Source organism: Metopolophium dirhodum, chromosome 1 (genome assembly GCF_019925205.1).
Source record: "Metopolophium dirhodum isolate CAU chromosome 1, ASM1992520v1, whole genome shotgun sequence".
NCBI lineage: Eukaryota > Metazoa > Arthropoda > Insecta > Hemiptera > Aphididae > Metopolophium > Metopolophium dirhodum.
In genome coordinates this window covers 43,707,147-43,732,663 of record NC_083560.1, presented here as the reverse complement: position 1 = coordinate 43,732,663, position 25,517 = coordinate 43,707,147, and the positions used below count along the sequence as shown (strand labels likewise).

The following is a 25,517-nucleotide window of genomic DNA, read 5'->3' as shown; positions in this document are numbered from 1 at the left end:
TGTGGTGGGAGAACCAGTGAGTTGCGTATCACAAAGTTGATATCATACCTATCTGTTTTGTCATGATATTTACTATAGTTAAAAACAGTTTAGTACGGCTTGAAACAAATAAATAGTTTTCTAAAAGTAAATAGCGTGGCTTGGGAAGAATATCCCCCTCAAGTCAACCTAAATCTAGTAGGGGCTTTACTTATTATTATTTATGTCTGGACTATAGAAAATAAAAAAAAAACAATTTTAAAATTGCTCTTATGGGTAATAGCTAAAAAAGTTTATTGCATAAACAAAAATGTAATATTTAAATAAAAATATATAGATTTATGTGTATAATTATAAAAGTGGCAAGTAAATAAAATCTCCTCATTTGTAATGCCAATATTAATTAAATAATATAAGTAATAATGTAATATTAACATACAGACATTTAGCAATTCAAATGTTGATACTGTTTAAAGTATATAATACCATAATTTTAAATAATAATATATATTAAAAATCATGGCTTACAATTAAAGTTATTTTTACATACCTACAATTCAAATAAAGTCTACAGTTCTAATAAATATACTTCAAAATAGGTAAATACAAAGAGCATAATGAATTAAATCAAGGTTGTCACTTCATATTAGTAATGATTCTAAAAGGTTTCGGTAGAGTTTTGACGTGTTTAGAATAGTATGATATTATTTCTCTTTGTGTAGGTATTTTCCCACTTGTTCTCAATTGATCTTCAAGTTCTGCATAACTTTCTTGAAAAAAATCTATAAATTTTTCATCCATACCAAAACTTTTTTCAACATTATTAATTATATCTAAAAGGAGTTTTAACCTATTCTTTGCTAAAATAGGTACGTTAAATTTGTATACCTTGTCGTATATTGTTATAATTGGCACAGGGCTATTAAAAAAACAAACTTTTTTTGCAATTAATGTTTGATCACCGTCTGTTTGATAAAAAGATGTTTCTTTTTCATCTTTAACATAGACACTCTCCCAAAATACACTAGGTAATTCAATCATTTTTGAAATTGTAAAAATAAATTCGTTGAATCCATTATCTTCAGAAGTATTAGTCTCGAATTCTGGTATAGCACATTGAGGTTCAGGTTCCTAAATTAATAAAAAAATTTCATTTATGTATATATAAATATAATGTAATATAAAAATAACAGATCATTTATCTAAAATAATTAAGACTAATTCCATTTACAATAGTATATGATTATACTTTTAACACTGACAGTGATCCTTAAAAATATTTAACATTTTTTTTGTAAATACCGAAAACAATTCTATGTTCGAACAAAAAACTTGAAAATGTTATATCATTTTATATTAGTTGTTCTTTTAGCAATCTAAATCTAAATAAAAATACATAAGCACATTTTTTTTTTCATTACAGTCATTTAAGTTTGAAAAATGTGTACAATTAAATGAAAAATAATTGAAACAAGTAAAAAAAAAAAAACATGTCATAGTAAAACCAATATATTCATCACTTAGATAAGAATCTAACAATATCTAATGCAACAGGTTATAAACCATATTGTATATTATGTTAAAATTTTAATTCATTTCAAACAAAAACGAAATATTTTTGCTAAGATAAATTATTTATTGTTGCAAGCTAATATTATATTATTAACATAAAATGAAACTGTGGATAGACTACTTAAATGAAGTAGCTCAAGATAGAGTGAAATAGAAGGAAGTTTCTTTCTTAGCTATGGGTCTCTAATAGCCTCTTAAGCCGATAAAAGAAAAAAGAATAAATAAGGAGAATTTCTTACAGGCTATAAAAATTCTATAGTTATACCTATTAAAACAATAAACTGTGATATAGATAAAGATTGCTGTTGCAACTACAGGCTCACCACCATACCCTTAAATGTTTCAAAAATATTAGAGGAGTGCATTAAAAGCAGACTTGCCAAATTCCTGCTAAAGATATTTTTTTGGTAATAATCAATTTGGATTTAGAAATGGGCTATCTACTAATGATGTACTTTACTTTTTTACCAAATTTATTTATGATAAATTAGATGTTAAAACTGTGGTTTTCCTTAAAAATTTGGAATACTGAAGAAAAAGAGTTACTGTTATAAAACTCTTTTAAAAAAAAAAACAATTCCTCTAGTAATTTTATTAATCTTGTTCTTCATGAAAATGCATGTGTAAGTTAGCAAAAAGATTGTAATTGTCCAATTATAAAAAAAAAACTGATAAACTCTACTCACTACAACTCAATATTTCTAATTCATGAACCACTCAATGTTTATAATTTTAAAACTTATTATATTATACTGAATGTTTGTAAAACTGTGTTTAGATATAAAAATAGTACTGTTACTTTTGTCCATAATTATAATAGGTACATGTTTTAGGAATAATAATATGGATTTAGTTCTACTGAGGTATAGAACAACATATATTCCGTCTCACGAGAGAAGTTGACCGGGCGGCGACTAAAACTCGTCTTTTGCCGAGCATTCCCACCACTTAACCAGCCTGAGCACAACTGATTGTGCGCTGTCGTCGACAACAACACACATCCGGTGTCTGGGAGTGCGTGATATACTGTGCTTGCGTCTGTATCGACTGTCACATAGTGAAGGAAATGGAAAATTCTCAATTAATTTGGTCAATGAACACTAATTGCAAATAAATTGTCTATTATTAATTTAGATAGTTAATAAATATTATAGGATATTTTATCAGATGTATTTTTAAAAGTATGTTTGGTTATTTCAAACTAATTAATATTTTAAAACATATTACAGAGTTACAGTTATCATTTATTATTTTACAAGACATAGGTTTTTAGTATAATTTTTTATGGGAAACATCATACTTTTCCCAATGGTCAAATATTCTAGTTCTAAGGTCCTATTTTGCAATAACTGAAATAGTGTACATAACGACCAGTAAACTACAACATGTTAATAAAGTAAAAATTAACATTTAAGTTCAATGTTATAAACTGTAATTAGTAAAAAAAAAATTATAGATAGCGATAACAACAATTGTTGTGACAGACAGAGAACAATGAACGTAATCGTCAACAATAGTCATTATCAAACTAGGAAAATAATTTAAAAATATATCTTTACAATCAATCAACTTGATTATATTCTCATTTATCAAAACAATATTGATTTTTTGACTATTGAAGAAATACAAAATATTTAAATTAAGTATTTAGATTCAATTGGACGCCCCAAAACATTATCCGGACGGTATATTCAAAATCAATGCACTTCTGTCCAAATCGGAATATGTAGCAACCCTAATATATTTATAAATTATAAGTTATAAGTATCATTAAACCTTGAGGTGTCTACTAAAATAGCTGCATCTTATTTGTATGTCAAGTATATTTTACCTATAAGCTTCTGTGGTGCCATTCAAAATATTTAAAATTATATTAGGAACTCAAAAGACATTTGACTTTAAGCCTTTGTTACTATTATTACCTTAGTAGTAGTTGTAACTGGTTCTACAACACTTTTAATGACTGTTTGAATATTATCATTAGCAATGAATTGATCAGCAGGAATTTCTTTTTTAAATCGTTTAGTTTGGATCCTCGGCATATCATCATTAGTTTGTTTACATGACGGTTTTGGTGGTACCAAATTATTTGCAACAGCATTTTCAATATGTTGTTCCTCTCTGAAAAAATGTTTGATTCTATGTAATCACTTTCATCACAATAAGCCAATTTTCTATGTTTTTAAATAATTGTAAAAACAAAATCTTGTCCAATGCAATTTTCAAGAACTCACCTTAAACGATTTTGTTCGATTGGTAAACATGTATTATTGTCAACTTGCATATCATTACTTTGAGTAGTGGAACTATATAAAAATAAAAAAAAAATTATTGAAAATGAAAAGTTGAATTATAGAGATTAAGAAGCATTACTTATAAAGAAAACCATTTTCATTGCAAGTTTGATCATAAGGTTGGGGAATAGCATTTTCAAATAAAAATACTAGGTGCCCAATGTACTTTTATTGAATTTAATATTAATACTGTTCATTATATCAAATGTAAATGTAATAGTTTAATAATTCAGTTATTTATTGATTTATTTTACTTATTTTTTTTTCATGTTATCATCAAACTATTAAAGTCTAAAAATACTAAGACACGAAAAAAAAAAATATCAACGATTTAGGCTTGTATTAGTTAAACAATTATATGTTTATACATTTTATATACTCAACCAATTTAGGTACCTAATATTTGTACTTGAATATAAAATATAATATGACAACAATTTTATGCTTCACAGTTTAAAAAATCATCACCGGTTTGAGCTAGCAAATTTCCAGAAACAATAGATACTTACCGATGAGAAATAAGTTCAGGACCAGTTTGCTTGGTATCCTTAATAGAATTACCGCACACTTCGCTATTCATTTTTTAAATTTAGTGTCGCTTATTACATATGCCACTACGACCGGTGTTATTATAAACGGTGTCTACTGTATGTTTAGTGTGATTTCGCAGAGCACTATACAAGTAGATACGTAAATGAAACTAAGAAAAATAAAACTTTTTATATTACTTTGATATCACACGCACAATTAATTTGATAATATAATACTTTTATTGTGAATATATAAAAGTTTGAATGTCCTAAAATACCGATTTATTATATTTTAGCTAAAACACGTTGGAAAAAATATTACTCCATCACGACTCACCATAGGTTAACCACGAACGAAAGAGCCATGAAGACAAATGATTCGGCGTCAGTAGCGTCAGTAGCCGTTCGACGCTCGGACAGTGTGGCCACTTTTTGAAAACCAAATTCCACTATCGATGAGGAGTGTGCATAGAAAACGCTACGGTAGGGCTTCGGCGTCATCACTGGAATTCGAATGACGTGTCGTAACCATATTGATCTAAGCATTCTAAGCTATTGACTAAAGCCGCGGTCGCACGATGATAGTAAAACGCGATAGTCACCACCATGATAATATGTGATAGTACTATCGTACTATCAAATGTGTTCTCACGAGGAGTGTTGAAGGCATATACATATAGAACAATTTTGTTCTATTTGTCTATGTATGAAGTTGATAGTGAATTGTGATAACCTAACCTGATTGTGATATAAAAAATTACGTACAAACACTACAATAGTACGATAGTACGGTAGTCGAGTGTCCGCACGATGATAATGACTATGACAATCGTGAAATCTACTATCACACTATCACGCACGCATTGTCATATTATTCCGTGGTGCGAGAGTCGCTTTCGTGATAGTTGGATAGCCACTATCGATCCGTTCGCACAACGACGCTCTCATGATAGCAGCTTTCACGATAGTAACTATCGCGTTTTACTATCATCGTGCGACAGCGGCTTAATGGACAGCGCTTAGAGAGAGAGGTCAGGGGTACGATATAGAGTAAAAGAGAAAAGAGAACGTGGGGGAAATACAGTATTAGTTTCATAATTCTATGATTACCCCCTTTGTGTTCTTTCTCTCTTTTCTCTCTTCGTTCTTTCTCCTTTCTTTCTCTTATATGACTATACCGTTCATTGATGGCATGGCGGAGTGGAATGCGCTGTCCATTAGTTTATAGGTCTATGACCGTAACCACAGATACCTATATACCAACTGGAAAAGGTACTCCTATACAATTTACACTGTTATCAAGTGAAGCTGTCGCCGGCCGCCATTTTATCGGAGGACAAAACATATTTTCATTCGTTATACAAAACGTAATAGGAACAACATCGTTTTTAATGGTAAAATAAAATAGTAAATGACGTACATAAAATATTTTTTTTTTTATTTAAAACAACAGGTTTAGAAATAATGAAATACGATACGAAAAATAAATCACGTACATTTCACCAGCCCCCCCAAATATAATTTTTGACATTTTTTTTTTGCGAAACATTAGTGTGCCATTAGTGTGAATTTGTGTGACTATTTTCAGAATTTGTGCGATACTGGTTTAACCGTAAATTCAAAAATATATATGGGGGGCTGTAGAAATGTTCCCCAGCCCCCCCTCATAGAAAAAATTACAATTTTCAAAATTTTCTTTTGCCAAACATTAGTGCGTCATTAGTGTGAATTTGTGCGACAACAACCAGAATTCGTGCGACACCCGTTATACTCGGAAAAATCGTTTTTCCATTTTGAGCATTTCCCCAGCCCCCCCTCATAGAAAAAATTACAATTTTCAAAATTTTCTTTTGCCAAACATTAGTGCGTCATTAGTGTGAATTTGTGCGACAACAACCAGAATTCGTGCGACACCCGTTATACTCGGAAAAATCGTTTTTCCATTTTGAGCATTTCCCCAGCCCCCCCTCATGGAAAAAATTACAATTTTCAAAATTTTCTTTTGCCAAACATTAGTGCGTCATTAGTGTGAATTTGTGCGACAACAACCAGAATTCGTGCGACACCCGTTATACTCGGAAAAATCATTTTTCCATTTTGAGCATTTCCCCAGCCCCCCCTCATAGAAAAAATTACAATTTTCAAAATTTTCTTTTGCCAAACATTAGTGCGTCATTAGTGTAAATTTGTTTATGATTATTCGTTCGCTAGTTACGTTAAATTTTGACATTGCGGGTGACGTTACGGATTCGTTCGCCGCGGCGGCGGCCATATAATATTATAATACACGGCAATATTTATTAATTTTTAGTTTAACTTAAAATAATTAAATAACTATTAATGAACTTATTTTCTTTCGACTGAACTAATCAAATATATTTAAGAGTACCTCATAATCTTTTCATTCGTGTAATTATATCACATTTTGGCTTAATCTTTTAGAAAAAAAATAACACTCAAATAAATTATATTACGAATTTACCATGTATTCACTGCAGTAAACGTGTGTAGTATTGTTTTGATCGTGACATCAAATACCTATAGATTTTTTACGTCTAAACTGGCTATTTTAGTTTTAACTCGTAGCTAAAACTAGAAGTGAGTGAGGACTCGCATAATATTATTATCTATCAGTACTCTTACAAATTAGGATTGTTTTTAAATGATGATGAGTAATGACAGTTGTTATACCACGAATTAATTGAAACAGATCAAAATTATTTTTATTTTATATTTTAGTATTTTACTATAATTAATAATTATTAATTATTATTTTTAATAAAGAAATTAAATACTAATACTTTATTTTATATTTATTTTGCCTTCTTTACATACAATTGTGAAAAAATTCAACAGGTACACTATAAATTGAATTTTGATAAAAACTTGCCAATTTTACTGTAAATTTGGTAAATTTACCGGTAAATTTACTTGGTAAAATACCAAAAAACCGTGGCGTATAATACTGTATACAAAAATATATAAATATTATAAACATACTTTTATTCATACCAAAATATTTGATATAGATTTATAAAGAAAATGATAAATTTACATTTCGGACTTTTGGTATTAAAATATAATCACATCATTCACGTCAATAAATTTAATGGTTTAATATCAAATATCAATGACATAATTTCAAACACGGAAGAGAATGTAAGCAAGTATATTAAGTATTTATCATTATCTATTGGATAAAAAAAGGTATGATAAAATGTGTATAAATAATAAATTAGAATGGAAGGTATATTAAGTATTACGTAAAAGAGGAATAAAATAGTATACTACCTACGTTTTATTTATTTTATATTTGTATCATCATTCAATTAAAATATACACAAGTATAGTACATAATAGTATGGGCATAGGAAATAAAGGAAAATACAGGTAATTGATTTGAAAAATGGAAAAACTGTTTTGTCATTCAATTAAAATGTACACAAGTACTATACTTATTCTATTCTGGTTGTTGTCGCACAAATTCACACTAATGACGCACTAATGTTTGGCAAAAGAAAATTTTGAAAATTGTAATTTTTTCCATGAGGGGGGGGGGGGGGGCTGGGGAAATGCTCAAAATGGAAAAAACGATTTTTCCGAGTATAACGGGTGTCGCACGAATTCTGGTTGTTGTCGCACAAATTCACACTAATGACGCACTAATGTTTGGCAAAAGAAAATTTTGAAAATTGTAATTTTTTCTATGAGGGGGGGCTGGGGAAATGCTCAAAATGGAAAAATGATTTTTCCGAGTATAACGGGTGTCGCACGAATTCTGGTTGTTGTCGCACAAATTCACACTAATAACGCACTAATGTTTGGCAAAAGAAAATTTTGAAAATTGTAATTTTTTCCATGAGGGGGGGCTGGGGAAATGCTCAAAATGGAAAAACGATTTTTCCGAGTATAACGGGTGTCGCACGAATTCTGGTTGTTGTCGCACAAATTCACACTAATGACGCACTAATGTTTGGCAAAAGAAAATTTTGAAAATTGTAATTTTTTCCATGAGGGGGGGCTGGGGAAATGCTCAAAATGGAAAAATGATTTTTCCGAGTATAACGGGTGTCGCACGAATTCTGGTTGTTGTCGCACAAATTCACACTAATGACGCACTAATGTTTGGCAAAAGAAAATTTTGAAAATTGTAATTTTTTCTATGAGGGGGGGCTGGGGAAATGCTCAAAATGGAAAAACGATTTTTCCGAGTATAACGGGTGTCGCACGAATTCTGGTTGTTTTCGCACAAATTCACACTAATGACGCACTAATGTTTGGCAAAAGAAAATTTTGAAAATTGTAATTTTTTCTATGAGGGGGGGCTGGGGAACATTTCTACAGCCCCCCATATATATTTTTGAATTTACGGTTAAACCAGTATCGCACAAATTCTGAAAATAGTCACACAAATTCACACTAATGGCACACTAATGTTTCGCAAAAAAAAAATGTCAAAAATTATATGTGGGGGGGCTGGTGAAATGTACGTAAATAAATCGTAATTAATCTTATTCGTCATATAAAATACCGTGAAATTGCCCCCCGACCATGATGCTTCAATTCACGGTGGGAGTTCGCTATCTATAGTACTATATAGATGTCTGTGATCGTAACCGGTCGGACCCATAGAGTGGAAACGTCGTGGCGGGCGAAGTTCGATATTTGAAAATGATATTGTGATCTATGCGTAGGCACATCCACTGGCGTAGTTTGACATTTTTTTCTGGGTACCTAGGCCCGATATTTTGATGTTCGGATAACCAATTAATATTTAGTATTTTTTAATTAACAGAATACCGTATATTAAATATAAATGTATTTTACGCATTTTATACGCATTTATTTTAAATTTTAAAACTAATAGTATAAAACAAAATTAATAAAACAGATATAGCTGACTAAAATATTTTTAAATTGAAAATTCCAATTATCTTTTTTCGTTGACGCAAACTGTCTATCCATCTATTACAGCAGATAGATTATCTAAGAATCGTCCAATTATTTCTCTCTCGATAGACAACAAAGTTAAATTATTTAGTCTGCAACTTGATGTACAGTGCATCACAGATATAGGTAGATTAAATTGCTATATTTATTTAGTTTAACGATGGATGTGAATTATTTGTATTTCGTACCTTTGGTAATCAACGTTTTATTGGTATGAACCAAATTGATAATATTTTTAATTCATTAATATCACCAAATCTATAGATTGAATTTATGTGAACTTAAACATTCAGCTTAATAATAACGATTTATCAATAGACTTTGTTTGCCAAATTATTTAACTTAAATCTTCTTTGGTTAATCAAATTTAAAAATTAAATTCAGTTTATGACCAGGTAAAAATCTAATATTGTTGACAATTACTTAATTCAGCAGTGCCGTGTTAAGGTAGAATTCCACCGACGGCACACATATTTTGCCACATCATCAATATCCACTGTAATATATAACCTTAATCGTCGCTAAATGTCGCCTAACGTTTAGGGAGTGCAGGAAACCTCATCGGTCGGACTGCCTGCTGCAGACGGATCGCCCACGTTGTTAGTCGATGCACAACATTTAAGCCGACTGAAAAATATATTATATAATATATTATAATATAGACACGGACGAATTAATCCGGCCCAGCTTAAATCTACCATACGATAGGTTGGTACATATACGTGACTAACATAATATGAAATAGGTATAAATTATAATAACATGTATTATACGCCACGTAAATGCTTGGCGTATATAACAGATATATTTCTGTTTCCTATAGGAATATATTCCCAAACCCTCAAACGAGTAAATTATCGACACATGCTGTAAAGGCGTATTTAAATATTCTCCTTTCAGTGACCACGATAACGAATACTGCACAAAAAGATGATTAAACAAGGTCCAACAGGATTTACACTCTACAACTCTAAGGACGCTTATTACTCTCGAAAAACTGAGCTCAATAACGAGTACTGAAAAAGAAAGTAGTTATAAAAGGTTTTTGCTACTTTAAAAGTGTTTTTTTCGTCACAAACGTACCAGCATACACTTGAGCTAAGGTACCTATTCTAAACCAAGAGTAAAGGAAAACAAGTAACACTTGATTAAAATAAACTGAAATAATATAATGAAATCTATATTCAAAACAAAACAGTTATTAAAAAATTTTAAATGATTTTCATAACGTTATGTTAAGAAAGATATAAAGACCTATTCAAACAATATTTGAACGATGGCTTTTCAGAATTTGAACGAATTATGATTTTGCAACATATTTTGCAATTAATAGAGTTAGAAGCTGTAGATAATCCTACTCGTCGATGATTTTACCGAGCTCGAAATGTGTTCGAATGTTCGTTCAATATAATATTATGTCCTTTCGAGCAAAGGTAACGAACTCTACGAGCAATAAACTACGTATACATTTGGTCGTTTTTTCGATATAAAAGACCCCCAAGGACGTCGAGGCGGCCGCAGCGAGCACTACGTGAACGTCCAAGTCTTACCGGAAAATGGGGTACCTGCCGGCCACTGCACGGCCACTTGGCGCCCGGTGGCCAGTACGCCGCGCAGGCTGACCGGTCGCTGTGGAGGTGGCGCGTGACGGGCTCGATCTGCAGCACAGGCAGTGGTGTTTGACAAGTTCAAAGTTTTCAAAATTAAAGTGGAAACGCAACCAGCACATGCAACCGTATTGAGACTACGCTATAAATTCGTTAAACTCGACAAGTTAAGTTTAAAGTAAAAAGTAACTTTACTATATTGTTAATTTGAGAGAGTTACATGTTAAATAGAAAAAAGGGGTAATGTATTAAGTAGGTAACCACTTTGCTGTAAAGTTGTAGTTATAACTGGTATTCTAACAATAAGTGAGGCGCCTTCAGCTTTGTATTAAATTTTCAGGCATTTTGACCAGCATTTAATTTATAATTATTAAAAAAAAAAAATCTAAAAAATTAAAAATTGAAAATGTTTGTAAGCAACTCGAAAAATGTCAAAATATTTCGAAAATTGTATCAAGTATAAAAAATTATAAAATAAATATATGATGTATATTTCAAGTTTCTACGGTTATTACTTTAATAGTTATTGTATAAAAACAAAATAAGAAAATTGTTGTATGATAGTTTGTTCATTTACGGGAAAATATCCGATGTCTAACTTTAAACGCTCGTAAAAATGTAATTACACTTTCCAGTAGACATTTTTTTTTATGAAGTTAAACAAACTTATGAGGAATCTTATATTAAACGTTTCGTTTTTTGCTTTTGCAGACCTACCTTTGAATTATCAAAGCAGAAAAAGTTCAATGTAACTTCTAATTGTAACCTCAAACTTGTAACTTTTACATAAAGTTACAGGAAAATTTGTAACTAGTTACAAGTTTAAATTGTAAATGAGTAACTTGTTACAAGTTAGAAGTTAAAAAAGTAACCTAGTTACAAAACTTAGTTACATGCCCAACCCTGCGCATCACACGTAAACTTAAAGATCGCGTACCAAATAATTTTATTTTTTTTAAACATAAATAACGTTATTATGGCTTTAAAATAAAATCCAGGTGTATTGAGCCCTTGAATTTTTTTTAAATCTTTTAACGACTGATATTTTTGTAGTCCATTGTTTTAAATTATATCCAACCATTATAATAATATATTGAAATAAACCGTTTTCCGTCGATTTATCCCGTCTTAATCACCGTTAAAGATTTTTAACACAGTAATTTTGATGGTTTTAACCAAATATACCTAAAATACAGGTCTAAAATTATAATCAATCATAATAACTATTTAATTTTTTGTAACCATTCACAACCATATAGTAAGCAAAAATATATTATTTGTTTGTGAGCTAAATATCGAATTAAAAAAAAATAAGAGCCATTTTTCAAGATAAAATATATTATAGATTACCTTTATAGATATTTGGGATACTGTGGCTTATTGATGGTAAAAAATTTTTCTTCTTTATTAGATCACAATAACTTACTATGTATAGATTTAATTAATTAATGATTCTAACTATGAACCAATTCGTCAAACGTGTACCTATATAGATTTCATGCGTGACCTAAGGTATCTCATATGTATACAATAATAAGTAGATATTTCGTGTTATATATATATATATATATATATGTATAAATAGTATAATATATAGGTACCAATAATAAAGACACAATATTACATACAATATAATAGTTATGCGGTACGCGTGTCTGTGCAGAGAAGGGTCGTCGCATTGTATTGTAAAGGTATTATATGAGATCGGTTACCGTTTTATTTGCTTTGACGCCTGTGAAATTGCCCGTTTAAAAAGATTAGTTTATTATGATATATTATGTATAGGTACGCTCCGGGGGATGTTTTCATTGTGTGCGCGCACGTGTATGTATAACAATAAGGGCTTGAAACCGATTGAAATAATTTCGGTTTCGGTTTCGATTTTGTCTCAATTTTATTATGAGTAATAACTATGCGTATTAATGGAATTTGCGTATTCAATAACACGTCAATTAAAAAAAAAAATAACGATTTCCAATTTTTTACGGTTTTGATTTTGAATAATATACCGGTATCCAATTTTTATCGGTTTCGATTTTGAATCTAATATACCGGTATCCAATTTTTTCCGGTTTCGGTTTTGACTTAAATACCGGTATCCAATTTTTTCAGTTTCGTTTTTGATTACGGTTTCGGTTTCGGTTTTAAAACGGTTTATACCGGTTTCTGAAATCGGTTTTGAAAACGGTTTCAAACCCTGATAACAATATATTATATTTTCCGTCCCAAACGATGATAATAATATAATTAGTGTTTGAAAATTTCATGAAATTTAAGAAAATGAAATATTTTAGTATTTTAATAAATTTTGTTTTATTTATAAATAAGTTTTATATTTACATATAATTGTCATAAATCACCTTCATAATTGTATATGTGTACGGTACCTAAATGTATACCTTACCTTTGGTATCATATATTTAAAATGGTATTCAAAATTTTTAAATATTTTAATGTTTAAATGATACAAGTAGGTTATACTCATGTATATTGTATACCTACTGAATTGTCACATTAGAATTTAGAACACTGAAAATTGTGTTAAAAAAATAAATAAATTGTGTTTTTATTTATGTTAAAAAAAATTTGTATAAATATACCATTCACGTTTTTGTGAAATATTTTGCCATATTATAGTAAAATATTTCATACTTCAAACTCTAAATGTAATACGGCGGCGGTGGCTGTAGCGTGTAGGTTCCTATACTTAGCTCCACTGCATTAATATAATGGCTGGTTTGTAATTTATGTCGGACATATTAGTAGGTAGGTTACACCTCTATTATCCGCAGCCGATGTATCATTTTTTTTTCGGTTACGACCTATTTTGCTCCCGTTTTTCAAAAAGGTCAATTTCCAAATAGCATCCGGTGTACAAATACGTCTGCAATGTCCAATCGACGTCATCACGTCATGAAAAGTGAAGGCTCCACGTGGAGCCGGTTATGTAATGTGTGTTCCATTATAATATAGTTTAAAGTTTGTTTTTTTGTATACATATTTTTTTTCTCAACATTAAACTATAATAGTATACCTATAATAATATGTGTATACAAATCGTTAAAATATTATAATATATTCGTATTACCTAATAATATATTATTAGTTTATCGTTTATGCCCGCGCACTATAATACACCGTCGTGTAGGTACCTACCTAGGTAGAATAGTATTAACATCAGCTACACATTAGTACACAATATTATAGAATATTATCCTATCCCTCCGTAATCATTATTATTTGTTACAGGTGAAATAAATTTCGTAATTTCAGTGTACCTGTCTATTATTTATATATTACACTAGCTGAATTACCCGGCTTTTCTTGAAAAGATGGTACTATTTAAAGAGGTCATTTTTCGATTTACTCAATATTTATTTAATGCCACGGGAAAAACTACTGACAAATTACGAAAAACCGCTTAAAATGGGATTTTAATTTCTAACGATTTGTTTATCACCGTAGCAACGTATAAAAAATTATAATATTATAATATTAATTCTACTTAAAGGCTATAATAAATAATACAAATTTAAAAAATCCAGACTGATAAATCGTCTCCGCTCAGAATCGTTTTTCTTATTCAATGATATTATATCATTGAATTCAAGTTTAATACATTGTCCCACTTGTAATCTACTGTACAGCAGAGAGACATCCACTTACCCGCTTATGATTCAACTTTTAAGTTACTACGATTACCTAATACTTTTTGAAAAAATTTGCAAATTATTTTGTAGTTAAAATGTATAAAATGTTAATTTTTTCGATTTTTTTAGGTAAGGATTGGACATTTAAAACAAAGTTTTTCATAAAATAATTCTTAAAGTGACCAAAAAATCTATAAATATATAAACCCAGTTTATTTTATAGATATTTTAGGTTCGAATTTGGACGAAATTAGATATTTAATTGAACAATAACGATTTTAGTAATTTTGTTCCAACTTAAAAATATTATTCATGAATCATTTAAAGTTGCTATATTATTATATATTTTTATAGTTATATAATGTTTATATTAGCATTTTCTATACACCATACAATTTTGAAAATATTTTGACTCTTTTTGAGCTGTTTACGGACATTGTCAGTTTTCAATTTTTTTAGTTTTTTTTTCTATAAATATCAATATAATTTTATCTGTTGAGTAAAAAAGTTTGAAAATTTAATAAACGGCTCCTAGGTTATTGTTTCAAAAGCAGATGAAAAAAATTAAAAATCCTTAGTCACAGTTTTTTTTTATATGCATTTAAAGTTCAAATTTTGACAAAATACGGAAAAATCACGAAAATTAGCAAATTTTTTTGAGTTGGGAATTCATAAAAATTTTCCTTTTTAAATCTAATATTGTTGACTAATATTGTTGACTCGCTAAATATGCGATAAAAATAACCAAATCAGCATAAATAGTAGGTATGATAATATTAACTAGGAAAACTTTTTAAATTTAACAGTGAATAGTGTTGATATAGACATGTAGTTGAAACCTACCTACGTATTATTACTACAATAACTAAGTACAATATAAGATACCTACCCTCGTCCATCGAGTCTCGACTGCATTTATACTCATTGTATTTATTAGGATCTAAATAGATCTCTGTATGGGTTATAACTACTAGGTATATGTTTTATTACTATAAAAATAATGTTACATATTTTTTATTTATAAGCATTTAAAGTTCAAATCTTGCAAAATACGGAAAAATCACGAAAATTAGCAAATTGTTTTGAGTTGAGAATTCATAAAAATTTTCCTTTTTAAATCTAAGATTTGAAAATGTAACACACGATTATCCATAAATTTGTCGACCTTTATCAAAAAAAATGTCTACAAACAAATCAAATAAAATTTTTATGAGCATTTGAATTTCATATTTTTACAATATTGGATATTCACTCGATTTCTCATGTAGCGGTTTTGTTATTTTATTGTAATTAAAAACGAATAACTTTAGATACATAAAAATTTTACTGAATATTTATATTAGCATTTTTTATAGACGATAATATTTTGAAAATAATTTGACTCACTTTGAGCTGTTTACGGACATAGTCAGTTTTCAATTTTTTTAGTTTTTTTTTCTATAAATATCAATAAAATTTTATTTGTTGGGTAAAAAAGCGTGAAAATGTAATGCAAGGTTCCTGATATAATGTTACAATAGCAGTTGAAAAATATTAAAAATACATAGGCACAATTTTTTTTATAAGCATTTAAAGTTCGAGTTTGACAAAATTTAATAATTATTTTGTAGTTGAATATTTATAAAATGTTCAACTTTTATAGCTAAGGATTGAAAATTTAAAACAAGGTTCCGCGTAAATAGGTTATATATAAACTACTTTATTCAAAATAATATCATCAAATATACTTAGTTATATCATAGATTGACTGACCATTTTCGCTCAGAATCGTTTTACTTATGCAACGATATTATATCATTGAATTCATATTTAACACCATCCATTATAGTGACCCACTTGTCACCTACTGTACAGCAGAGAGACATTCACTTACCCACCTTTTTTTAATTAATTATTAACTATTTTGATTGTCTTTTTGGTTTTGTTAGCCACCCAGAAGTAGTTGCCAACTATACATTTATAATGGCTTGAAGACAAGTGAAAAAGACGAGAACGTAAAAGATTCTCACAGAAACTCTTTGAAATTCGACAACTTGATGGTGCACTGAACGAAGAATGTGATAGCATTTAAGTTTTTACAGTTCAAAATTTACCATCTAGGCAAATACAATTGTTTATTCTAAGCAGTGTTCAAATTGGGAATTATTAAGTACAGAAACTCAATCGAACGATTTAAAAATTGCGTTCCGAGTCCAATCTTATTTTAACACAGACCAGTGGGGTGTGTAACATGTAAGTGAATGTGTATTTATATTCACATTATTTTTCTAAATTTTTACCAATTAAATTTTATACAATCTCAGTAACATAAAAAATTTTTTTTTTATTCTAATAATTTCCATTTTAATAGCAATAATACCTACATGTTTCAGTAGAAAATTAAATAAATTTTAACTATCAGTGATAATATTTTAACTTGTGATTCATACAATCATACGAATATGTCACGAATAAAATTTAATGAAATCAAAGGCTCTTAATTTAATGAATAGGGGAAAATTGTTTATACCTGTCTGAGGCAATGCAGACTAGAAAGGTGCCTGTATTGTGATGAGTTACACTCGATACCAGTTGATGAGTAGATTCAGTGTATTGTGTAAATTATGATCTCATTATCTTTGTGCTGAGATTAAGAAAAAAATATTATTAGACTAAAACATAGTGTATGTACAAATTTATGTTTTTATTTCTTTTAAGTTAAACAATACAAAATAATATTCATGTTTTGTATTAATAATTCATTGTGGATGCCAAATCAATTAAAATGTTTATAATTTGAATGCATTTCTTCTATGTCTATGCGCAATGTATGTGGCAAAGTAGCGAAAACTGTATTTTTTTTGTACATATCATTTTAACTTAAAGACAAATAATAGAATTATGTATATAATTTAAATTTGAGCATTTAAATCATCTTCTTTGATCTTCTCAGCCCAGCTTACGTTTGCTAGTCTCGGAGAATCAAGTATTAGGTACCTATACGCATATTATAGTATACGCATCGATTTTAACATACAATTTGACATTGTGTGAGTGAGTGTCCTGCAGTAGCTGTTGTGTCACTGTCCGATCTGTATGAGTATTTTTAGAAATAATTTATAACACAAATATATAGTCAACCTACGTTCTATTTTGAATACTATATTTTTATTAACCAAAAACAGGTGTAATATAATCTAGAGTGTAAATATTATAATACAAACGATAAAAATATTATATATCTAAGCCCAAATTGTTCTTGATTTTATTTTTTTTGTTTTTCTTCAACATTTTGAGCTGACCTGTAAAATATATTTTGTGGTTTTAAACATATGCATTTTACAATATATATATATGGCGTATTGTTAGTTATGGATCCAGAAAGGGGGGGTGGGTGCTAAGGGCCTTTAATCCTCCCTTTGGAAATTGCACTTATATGTTTTGTATTTATTTTTATAAACGTCTTAAAATCCATAAATTGTTAAAATCTTATCTATAGGTAATGTTATCTATAATCTCAAATATGTCATGTCCTAAAATTATAATAAACTGTATTTTTCCTGAAAATAAACGTTTTATTTATACAATATTTTAAAATATCTTTGTTAATATTTTTAATTTTAAAAACAATATTCTACTTTTCAGAAGTGATGTGTTTTTGTATAAGGGGTACCTGCTTGTTCTTTAATAAAGGGTATTGGGGAAATATGTAATTTCGTCGTCGCTACACATGTCAACGGCACCGCCGACCAAACATGAAAAGCGTGATTTTTTACTCAAAACCCGCTTTACAGGAAATACTCTATGCCTCGTAGAATGATCGGATTTAATAAATTTTTTTTTTTGTTAGAAAAAGGATGGTTTTCCACCGAGTGCATTGGACATTGATTTTTGATTTCATTGATTAAAACAAAAAAAGTAAAAAAAACAAAAGCTTGTGAAAATTGGCACTATTCAAAATTTCACTATTTATGTTTTATAAATAGAATTCTGAAAATCCAAGTTCATTCCCTCCTGTAAAAAGGGTTGCATTAAAAAATTATATATATAAATACATTATACTTATACATCAATACATCAAAATAGTGTGTTGTTTAATAAAGATTTATTTTGAAATTTTTAATTTGAATGAAAGTATTGTACTGGATATTTTATCATTTAATGAAATTACAGACGTACTGCATGGAACAAATCAAGAAAAGTACAACATTTATAAACAATGTATTTATATTTAACAATTTTGATTGTATTTGAATTCGTTTTGATTGTACTATTTACTGTACATAAAAATTTGAAAGTATTACATTTAATTAAACTGTAATCGTAATTTATTATTAATGTAAAAGTATGAAGGTTTAATTCAAAACTTTTATAAATAAAACGTTTTAAGTTTAATATACTTATTTTTATTCTTAAAATTATAAAGGTTTACTAAAATTATTAAAATATTGTTATTTTTAAATGAATTTTGAAGTTTGTGATACTTGAACAGCGGTATCTATTTCAAACTTGAAATAAACACGTTTTAGGTAGGTAGATAGTTATAACGTGCAAGTTTGCAAATTTTTAATTTTTCCCTTAATTACTTAGATATTGGGTTTTTAAAATTTGTTTACTGCTAGGCGTCTTAAAAAAAGATTTTCTCTGGGCATTTAGAAGTCTAAACCCGGCCTTGTAGTACTAGCTATTTACTATATAGACATATATCGGATCATACACGGGTTTATAAATATTCGTCAATTGTCGACCCTCGTGTTTGCGTTCGAACAAATTTCCTTATAATTTTAACAATTTATTTGTAATTAGTTATCAGTAAAGACTAACGTGACGTCAAATAAAATAAAAATTTCGAATATCCGATATCTATTTTTAATCGAAACTCTATGGTGACGATAACACTGAAATTCCTTTATCTTTAATATTAATTTTTGTAATTTTTGTAAATATATTATTATGAAAAATAAAATTAAGAAATTATTTAAATCTTAATCATTTTTATTTTTATTTTTTATGTAAATGATTACGTATAGTGAAAAAAATACCAAGGTTTTATCTCCCCCCCCCCTTGTGTGTACAACAATGATTAGCTGTACCTACACTAACAAGAATAAAATACGGTGCTATATCGGTGAATGGTGAATCTCGATTTTAGTGTACATATCTATCTCAGTTTACTGGCAAATTTGCATCGGTGTACCCTTTGTACTTTATGCACTAATTCGCAAGAGGTGGTGGATATAGAACTAGGTATATTTTCGAACGAGGTTCAAACTTTTAAACTTTTCTGATATCTCTAACTTCTAAGAATAACCGCTGAAACTTTAGGTTGTTACATAGTTTTCTATAAATTAAAATATTTATGTTTTAATGTAATATACTTGTATTATCGAATGTATTCAACAACGACTTAATATAAAAAAAACTCTGTGTTACCTATTAAAAGAATATATCGCAAAGTATCTATTTATTTGAAAAACAAAAATGTATTACAATGAATATTGCAAATTATGAAATAAACAATTATTACACAAAATATTCAAACAATAACAATAAAATTATCATCGTATAAAAATGTCCATAAAACCACTTTATAGGTAGTAGACATTCCGAAATAACTGGCATCAATCTATGTAATAAACTTCTATCTACTTGTATTATAATAAAATCTTCCAATTAATTAATTTAAAAAACACATTTCTTGAGAAGGCTATTAGAATTGTCTGACGAATTAATATTTCAGTAATGAGCAATCACAAATAAGCATAATATTTTAACCATTTACTGTGGTCCATTTTTCACTACTATACCTAGTACCATGGCAAAATAGATTTATTTCGTCATTACTAGTATGGTGTTTCCATTTCTAAAATTATTATACGATGTAATTTGTAATTCCTGCACCCCCCCCCCCCACATACACACACACACACACATGCGTGAGTCTGTTCAGTGCATCCCAATTATAGGTACCTATCATACTATTAAGTATGTAGGTATATTAAATAAAATATAATATTGTTAGGTAGGTAATTACTTTTTCTATACGCGTCTGTCATGTGTGCAATACAGCACGGTTTGCTTGTTTTGAATCTATTTTTCTCGCACCCAGGTTTAGGAGTCATACACGGGTTCGTCTTAAAGCATTGGCTATCGGTACACGCGAATTTAAACGTTACCACCTGATCGGAACACAAGTTCTGTCTTTTTTCCGTCTGCGTAGGGCATTCGAAACACGGATGTGTGACAGGTCTTAAAGTCGTCGCGGTCATCGTATCATACTTGAAATAAAAAATCGAATAAAAAGGTTTAAGTCGATTGCATTTTATTTTTACTATACCTAGTGGAGAGTGATAGGTACCTACAGTTACACACGAATCGGCTATATTAATTATATTTATCCCTATTTAAATATTAATTAACTCGGTGTTAATCCCAAACATTGGACCCATAAAAAAAAAAAAAATGATGTAGATAGGTACCTACTTGTTTGTTAATCTTTATTTCGAAAATAATTATTTGTGTTAACCATTCGTAATTATGAAATATTAATTATTATCTAACTATACGCTACTATTGACTACAAACAAAATAATATTATTATAAATTACCTACTTTTATTTGTAAGCATTGTTACGGTACATAAAATATATCACAGTAAAACAGATGACCCAACGGCGATGGTGGGCTGATAAATAGAGTATACACCTATTATAGCGATCATCGGTCAAGACGAAAACACATGGTTAGGTGGGCCGATAACTAAATTTAACGAGTACCAAAAAAAAATGTATTTCAAACCAACCATGTATAATTGTCTTAAGCTAAAAAATGATTCTAGGTACTCAACTTATATATTTTAACTCGAGTCGTTTTAGTGTTTTGCACAAATTATTAAGATAATAAAATAATACAATGATATTATATTATGCGAAATAATACATAGATTAGATGTACTTACTCGTACTTACTTGTATATAATTCCTTCCGTGTTCCTGGTTAGTGTTCAAACCAAACCCGTCCACTGCGTTCGTCCTTACGAATGTCCTGCAATGACCGGAGGCCAGGAAAACCATGAATATCGCCGCAAAACGAAGTTTAACATGAAATATAATGTTGACCATTATGAAAATAAAAACGTTAAACACAAAATATTTGTAATACGCATGTAAATAGAATATAATATATAGGTATCTATAATGTATTGACGCCAAGCTAAATTACAATTAAATAATATAGCAAACATAATCTTTGGAATATGTTTTGGTTTCCTCGCAACGCACATTTACAAACACATATTTTCCACACCAAATAAACAGCATAACAATTGAAACAGTATGTAAATAAAAATTTAATTAAAATAAAAAATAGAAAATAGAAAAATATACGATACGAAACGTGCATTTAAATTCTGAGCGAAGCGATGAATGTATTGATTTTACAATGATGTGTGTGTTTTTTTTTTTTTTTGTCTCTGTCATCACCTTTTAGGACAGTAAAAAAGCTTGGATTTTCTTCAACAGTAATTTTTCTGATAGGAAAATGAATCTTGTTGGTATTTTGGGGGTCAAAAGTAAAAATTTCCCAGTAGTTTTCAAAAGCGACGTGAAAAATTAAGGAAATACGGGAATTTTTACGTAAAATCTGTTTCGAGAAAATCGATTTTGGTTTTTGGCGCAACTCTAAAACAAATGACCTTAGGTACATGACATTTTGACTGAATATTTATATTAGCATTTTCTATACACCATAACATTTTGACTTATTTTGAGCTGTTAAGGGACATTTTCAGTTTCTATTTTTTTTAGTTTTTTTCTATAAAAATCAATTAAATTTTATTTGTTGGTTAAAAAAGCTTGAAAATTTAATAGAAGGCTCCTAGTATATTGTTCCAAAGGCAGATTGAAAAAAATCAAAAATCCAAAGTCACAATTTTTTTTTATAAGTAATTAAAATTCAAATATTGACAAAATACGTAAATATGACGGAAAATTGCAAAAGTTTTAGTTAGAAAAATTCATAAAAAAATTTCTTTTTAAATCTAAGATTTGAAAATGTAATATAAGATTCCTCATAAGTTTGTTTACCTTTATCAAAAAAAAAAATGTCTACAAGAAAGTCAAATTACATTTTTATGAGCGTTTGAAATTCATATTTTTACAACATTTGATATTCACTCGAAATCTTATGTAACGATTTTCTTATTTTGTTGTAATTAAAAAACGAATGACTAGATACTTGAAAATTTCACTGAATGTTTATACTTTTATTTTTATAGCATTTTCTATACACGATAAAATTACATGTATCTACGGTAATTTTTTTAAGAATTACACCACAAACCTAAATCTATTTTGGTGAAAACCGATATTCCGTAAAAATTCTCTTGTTTTCTTCATTTTTTTTGTTTTTTTTCTTGTGTTTTTGGAAATTACGGTTCATTTTGACCTTCTGAATGCACAACTAGATTAACTTTGCCATCGAAAAAGATACTGAAATTGAAAATAGAAACATTATTTCGACTACTTATTGTGTACACAGACACAAAATAAATAAATACCACATCATTGTAAAACCTCTCTGGGAATCGCTTGAAATTTTTCCGTTATAAAGATTTTTCCGCCATAGTGAGACTTAAATATACAATACATATAGGTTATTCGGGAACGTTGTTATTATATGTTCTAGGGAGATTTCCGTCTTCAAGGGTGTCCGGTATAAGGAGGTTTTACTGTACATTCATCACTCCGCTCATAATCTAAAATGTCAAAATATCAAATATTGACTGAGGAACAATGGATAGGTAAATCTTAAATACTTATCAAATGACAAAAAAAAAATTTGAACTTATAAGCTCATAAAAATGTTACTAAATTTTCTGTTATAATTAGATTCTGAGTAAAACGATGAATGTATTGATTTTACAATGATGTGTGTTTTTTTAAATTGTTGAGTCTGTGTACACGATAAGTAGTCGAAATAATGCTTCGAATTATACTTCAGTATCTTATTCGATGGGAAAATGAATAATATTGGTGCATTTGGGAGGTCAAAATTTAAAATACCCAATAGTTTTCAAAAGTGCCTGGAAAAACAAAATAAAAATTAAGGAAAAACGGACATTTTTACGCAAAATAGGTTTTTCACAAAATCGATTTTGGTTTTTGGTGTAACTCTAAAACAAATGAACATTGTTTATATTTGCATTTTTTACACACGATAAAATTTTAAAAATATTTTGATTTGTTTTGAACTCTTTAGGAACATTTTCAGTTTCCAATTTTATTAGTATTTTTTTCAATGCATGTCAATAAAACTTTATTTGTTGGGTAAAAAAGCTTAAATATATAAGGCTCCTACTATATTGTTACAATGATATTTGAAAAATATTAAAAATCCTAAGTCACAGTTTTTATTTATAAGCATTTAAATCAAATCTTGACAAAATATGAAAAAATCACGAAAATTAGCAAACTATTTTGAGATGAGAATTCATAAAAATTTTTCTTTTTAAATCTAAGATTTGAAAATGTAACACAGGATTATCCATAAATTTGTCGACCTTTATCAAAAAAAATGTCTACAAACAAATCAAATAAAATTTTTATGAGCATTTGAATTTCATATTTTTACAGTATTGGATATTCACTCGATTTCTCATGTAGCGGTTTTGTTATTTTATTGTAATTAAAAACGAATAACTTTAGATACATAAAAATTTTACTGAATGTTTATATTAGCATTTTTTATAGACGATAATATTTTGAAAATAATTTGACTTACTTTGAGCTGTTTACGGACATAGTCAGTTTTCAATTTTTTTAGTTTTTTTTTCTATAAATATCAATAAAATTTTATTTGTTGGGTAAAAAAGCGTGAAAATGTAATGCAAGGTTCCTGATATAATGTTACAATAGCAGTTGAAAAATATTAAAAATACATAGGCACAATTTTTTTTATAAGCATTTAAAGTTCGAGTTTTGACAAAATTTAATAATTATTTTGTAGTTGAATATTTATAAAATGTTCAACTTTTATAGCTAAGGATTGAAAATTTAAAACAAGGTTCCGCGTAAATAGGTTATATATAAATTACTTTATTCACAATAATATCATCAAATATACTTGGTAATATCTTAGGCTGACTGACCATATTCGCTCCGAATCGTTTTGCTTATACAATGATATTATATCATTGAATTCAAATTAAACACCATCTATTACAGTGACCCACTTGTCACTTACTGTACAGCAGAGCAACATCCACTTACCCACCTTTTGTTGAAATGTATTTAATTAGGTGTAAATAAAAATAAATACATATTCAAATAAAAACTAGATTCAATCCCCTTTCGGAAAATATGCTGAAGTAGAAAATCTACGCATTTTTATGTGATCACACACACACACACACAAAATACATTATTTTAAAATTGATAAATTCATCCTTTTGCTTGGACTCTTAAAAATGTGTGGAAGTGATCGTTCCACTCGGAATCTGATACCATTAAATTACCTTAATATAACAATTCATTATGATACAATAAAATTCCTCATGTCGCAGTTATCTACGTTTTTTTTTTCCTTCAGCCCGGTTTGATGGATATCTTGGATTTATGCCTGTTGAATTAGCATTAGCACAGCGACCGATGGCTATTTGATTCCATTTTGGGCTTCCAACGCAAACAGAATTGATGGCAGATCTTGCGAATATTTCATTCATTATTATACTTCTGTTTTGAGCACATATTAACGACGTATCGAGGCTATAAAAAATAAATTTAACTAAAAATTTTATCAACTAATAATTGAACATTTTTAACAAAATCTTTCAAAGGAAATAAAAAATATATAATTGCTTTGGTTAAGAAGCTTGACACCCAAACAATATCTCCCACACATTTTGTTACTATATCAATCTAAAATTATTTAGAATTCATTAGGGAATTTTATTTTTAC

General features: G+C 28.7%; 1 protein-coding gene across 2 annotated transcripts; it reads right to left on the bottom strand.

Moving 5' to 3' along the window:
* Window positions 1-261: 261 nt before the first annotated feature.
* LOC132935986 (uncharacterized) lies at window positions 262-4,735 on the bottom strand. 2 transcript variants are annotated; one of them, XM_061002635.1, is made up of 5 exons: window positions 4,713-4,735; window positions 4,355-4,545; window positions 3,786-3,857; window positions 3,474-3,672; window positions 262-1,110 (listed from the first exon to the last, which is right to left on the bottom strand). In XM_061002635.1, the coding sequence occupies exons 2-5, from the start codon at window positions 4,423-4,425 to the stop codon at window positions 616-618; spliced, it is 837 nt and encodes a 278-aa protein (XP_060858618.1). In that variant the 5' UTR covers window positions 4,426-4,545; window positions 4,713-4,735; the 3' UTR covers window positions 262-615. The 2 variants fall into 2 exon arrangements, with proteins under 2 accessions (XP_060858618.1, XP_060858617.1); XM_061002634.1 differs by having other exon boundaries at window positions 4,355-4,729.
* Between the last annotated feature and the right edge of the window lie 20,782 nt (window positions 4,736-25,517).

What these genes read in the sequence shown, in the direction of transcription:
- LOC132935986 (XM_061002635.1), bottom strand. Translation starts at nt 4,425, where the DNA reads ATGAATAGCGAAGTGTGCGGTAATTCTATTAAGGATACCAAGCAAACT. An exon ending in ATCGAACAAAATCGTTTAAG is followed by an intron (nt 3,673 to 3,785) that starts GTGAGTTCTTGA and finishes ACATTTTTTCAG; the next exon opens with AGAGGAACAACATATTGAAA. An exon ending in CAGTTACAACTACTACTAAG is followed by an intron (nt 1,111 to 3,473) that starts GTAATAATAGTA and finishes TTATTAATTTAG; the next exon opens with GAACCTGAACCTCAATGTGC.